General features: G+C 49.3%; 1 protein-coding gene across 3 annotated transcripts in view; it reads left to right on the top strand.

The window, feature by feature from the left end:
* The first annotated feature begins 220 nt into the window (after positions 1 to 220).
* Dna2 (DNA replication helicase/nuclease 2) overlaps positions 221 to 3,925 on the top strand; it is a 40,659-nt gene continuing 36,954 nt past the window's right edge. For 2 of the 3 annotated variants that reach the window (XM_013514834.1, XM_013514832.1), the window contains exons 1-2: positions 2,604 to 2,757; positions 3,719 to 3,865. In XM_013514834.1, the coding sequence (XP_013370288.1) occupies positions 3,792 to 3,865 (74 nt within the window). In that variant the 5' untranslated portion in view covers positions 2,604 to 2,757; positions 3,719 to 3,791. Of the gene's footprint in view, positions 656 to 2,603; positions 2,758 to 3,718; positions 3,866 to 3,925 lie in introns of those variants that run through there. The other variant, XM_013514833.1, reaches the window with a different exon arrangement.

Raw genomic sequence — 3,925 nt, 5'->3', positions numbered from 1 at the left:
TTTGTTTGTTTTTGAGACAGGATCTCATTATGCAGTTTAGGCTGGCCTTGAGCTCACTTTGTAGCCCAGGCTGGTCTTGAACTCGCAAAGATCCTCCTGCCTCAGCCTCCTGAGTGCTGGGATTACAGGCGTGCACCACCACACTCGGCCTTTTTATTATATTATCAAAGCACAAATGCAAAACATTTAAATATTTAATAAAATAATGACAGTATTTGTATCTGATTTATTTCAGACAGGTAACTCAAAGTATATTTTGTGTTGGGTGTTATGTTGTGCACTGCTTGTAATTCCTGCTATTTGGGAGGCAGAGGCAGGAGGCTCATAGGTTGGGGGCCAAACCAGGCAATCTGATGCGAACCATGTCAAAATAAAAGGGCCAGGGATGAAGTTTAGTGGTAGGATGCTTGCCTAACATGCATGAGGCTCTGGGTCCCATCCCTAGTAGGGGACACACACACATACACACAATTCTTGCTAGGTTATTTTCCACTGACAGGTTGCCAAGTATTTCTTTTATCTTCATTGTGCCCCTTTTCCTGTCTTCTGTCTGTTGACCCCTACAGTTTATCAGATGGATAGTGTCTTGATCTCAGGTTGGTGACTGAGGCACCATCCCTAGGTCTCCATCAAGGCCCTACAAAGTGTTGGAGAGGTGAGTGGCTATCTTAGTGACAGTTTCTTGTTGCTGAGAAAGAATACCTGACACCAAATTTAAAGGAGGAGAGGTCCATTGTAGCTCGTAGTTCACAGAGGTTTCACTTCATAGTTGGTGGCTCCCAGGCAGGGCGGCATGGCAGCAGACAGCAAAGCAGTGAAGAAGCAGAGTGGCAAGCGGCAAGCGACCTCTGTCCCTTCTATTTTACCCGGGGTTCCCCACCTTAACCTAGCACTGCACTGTGAGTCAGTCCCAGCATCCCATCCTTGACCCCAGCACCACGCACCCATGGTCCTGCCACCTGTGACCACAGGAGACTTCGGGGGACATCTAGATATAAGCCATAACAGTGGATTTTTGTTTTATATATTATATTATTAAAAAATATATATAATCTTGCTCCAGGCAAGCATGATGGCACAGGCCTGTAATCTCAGCACTCTGGGAGGCTGAGTCAGAAGGATCCTAAATTCAGGCCCATTAGTGATATAGCAAGACCAGGTCTCAAAAAAATAAAAATAGGATTGGGGATGTAGCTCAGTGTAAAGGCCCTGGGTTCAATTCCCAATACTGAAAACAAAATCTTGCTCCCTTCTCCACCAGGGTTCTGAACCCTATCTGGTACATATTGTGTACACCAGGAATTTTATTAGAATTATGGGCGACTTGGACCATTAACTGTGTATTGTCTGGTTTAGGTCCTCAGTAGCATGTAACAACAGGTATTTCTTTGATGCACACTTTGTGGTAACTGCCTCATTTACCTACATTTCCTGGGTGTGCTGTGTGTACTCTAAGATGACACACAATATAAAAAAACAGCCTGAGAGGCATGGTGGCACACACCTGTAATACCAGCACTCGGCTGAGGCAGGAGGATCTTTGGGAGTTTGAGGCCAGCCTGGGCTACAAAGTGAGCTCAAGGCCAGCCTGAACTGCATAGAGAGACCCTGTCTCAAAAAGACAAAAAAAAAAAAAAAAGCCAGCTGGGCCTGGTGGCGCATGCCTGTAGTCCCAGCACTCAGGAGGCTGTGGCAGGAGGATCGCTGTGAGTTCGAGGCCAGCCTGGGCTACAAAGTGAGCACAAGGCCAGCCTGAACTGCATAGCAAGACCCTGTCTCAAAAAGACAAAAAAAGGACAGAATTCTGACACAAAATACTACATATGATTGGGGTTGGGGGTGGGAGCTGCTCTGGCAGGGACATGAGAAAACTTTCTGGGCTGGTAACATACCCAGCCCTATTTATTTATGTATTTATTTGAGGCAGGGCCTTGCTAATGTAGCTCAGACTGGCCTTGAATTCACTACATAGTGATTCTGGTCTGGCCTCAAACTTGCAGTGATCCTCCTGCCTCAGTCTCTGAAGTGCTGGCATTACCAGTGTGTGCCACCACACACAGCTATTTTTTGAGACAGGGTCTAAATTGCCTGGTCTGGGCTTGAATTTGAGATCATCCTGCCTCAGCCTACCAGAGTGCTGCGATTACAGGCTTCACCATCATGCCCAGCTGAGAACCTATCTTTATAGAGGTTTGGTTTACTCAAATACATTTGTCAAAATTCATCGAATAGTCCACCAAAGACTTGTGTATTTTATGCACATTTGAAGAGCCACATAAAAAATTGGAGAGGACCGTAACAAATATTGAATTGTTAATGATATTCGTGTGAAAGTATTTCGGGATGAAATATAGTGATGCTTGCACGTTTGAATTACCTCAAGAAAAACTCGAACTTCCAGACAGACAGAGGGGTGGGTAGGTGTACATGTGACAAATCACAGGCAGCAAATGTTAACAGTAAAGTCTAGGTGACGGGCAAGTGGGTGTTTATTAGACAGTTCTAAATTTTCTGTACACTTGACGTTTTTCCTCAGTGTAGTGAGCAAAAGGAATGAACTGCAGAAGAAGAACGTCAGGGCGGATGCGGCCCGCAGTGCCCTGTAAGTGTGCTGCGGAGGAGGCTAAGGGATGCTCTACCACCGTGGAGAGACATCTTTTCAAGACGGGCTCATCCGGCCATGGATGGAAGAGAAGGACAGAAGGAAGGAAGCGCCTAGCCTGGAGAAAGCCAGATACTTTGGGATCCTGCTTGCAGGTGGAGGGATTGCCCATCAGTAGCAAGAACATTTTGCTATTTAAAAAAGGTGGAAAGAGGTTATAAAATGGGCTGATCTTGGTAGTTTTGTAGATTTAGTCGAGGCTTAAAAAATTTCTGACAGAGCGGGCATGGTGGCGCACGCCTATAATCCCAGCCCTCGGGAGGCTGAGGCAGGAGGATCGTTGCGATTTCGAGACCCACCTGGTCTACAACGTGAGCACAAGGCCACCCTGAACTGCAGAGCGAGACCCTGTCTCAAAAAAGGAAAAAAAAAAAAAAAAATTCCTGACAGTTCCTATTTTCTTAATGAATTTTATTTTGTTTTAAAATGGAGTCTGACAGTTCCTATTTTCTTAATGAATTTTATTTTGTTTTAAAATGGAGTCTGGATACGTAGTTCAGGCTGACCCTGAACTAACAATGTAGCCCAGGCTGGCCTCGAACTCCTGGCGATCCTCCTGCTTCAGCCTCCCGAGTGCTGGGATTACAGGCATGCGCAACCCACCAAACCCGCCAGTCTCTTCTTTAAAAATCCAGGCCTAGTGGAGCATGCCAGTAATCCCCGCACCCGGGAGGTGGAGGCAGGAGGATCATTTTGAGTTCGAGGTTAGCCCGAGCTACGTAAGTAAGTTGAAGGCCGGCTTGAACTGCTTAGCGAGACCCTGCCGCAAAGAAAGCGAGGGGAGACTGATCCCCGGAGAATGCAAATTCCTAAAGCCAAGGACGCCCGATTTTGGGAATACGCTGTTTTGCGTAGTTTGCGTGCGCTGGGGGGAGCTGGAGTGTGGAGTGAGGACGGGGGTAGGGCACCCCGTCCGCCTGCGCAGTGCAGGTGGGCGTCTCACGTGGGGCTCAGGGGCGCGGAGGGGCGGGGCGGGGCGGAACCTACAGGTAGCGTGGTTGCCCGGCCGGCCGGCGCATGCGCGCAGCGCGCCGCAAACTCCCGCTTCTTTTTCAGGGCGGGGCTTCCCGGGCTTGAGCCGGTTTCTCTGGGTTTTGCCTGGCGACGGCTGGCCGTCCGCGAGCGCGGGATGGAGCGGCGGGACGAGCTGGAGCTGCTGGAAGGCGAGAGCGTGGAGGAGGAGGCTGCGCGGCCGGCGGAGCTGTGAGCGGGGCGGGGCGGGGCGCGCGTGGGAGCCGCGCGGGAGATTTGAGCGCGCGGCGG

Source organism: Chinchilla lanigera, unplaced genomic scaffold (assembly GCF_000276665.1).
Source record: "Chinchilla lanigera isolate Chin_1 unplaced genomic scaffold, ChiLan1.0 scaffold00024, whole genome shotgun sequence".
Lineage (NCBI taxonomy): Eukaryota > Metazoa > Chordata > Mammalia > Rodentia > Chinchillidae > Chinchilla > Chinchilla lanigera.
Note: the sequence above shows the minus strand (reverse complement) of the source record. Positions and strands in the feature narration are given on the sequence as shown.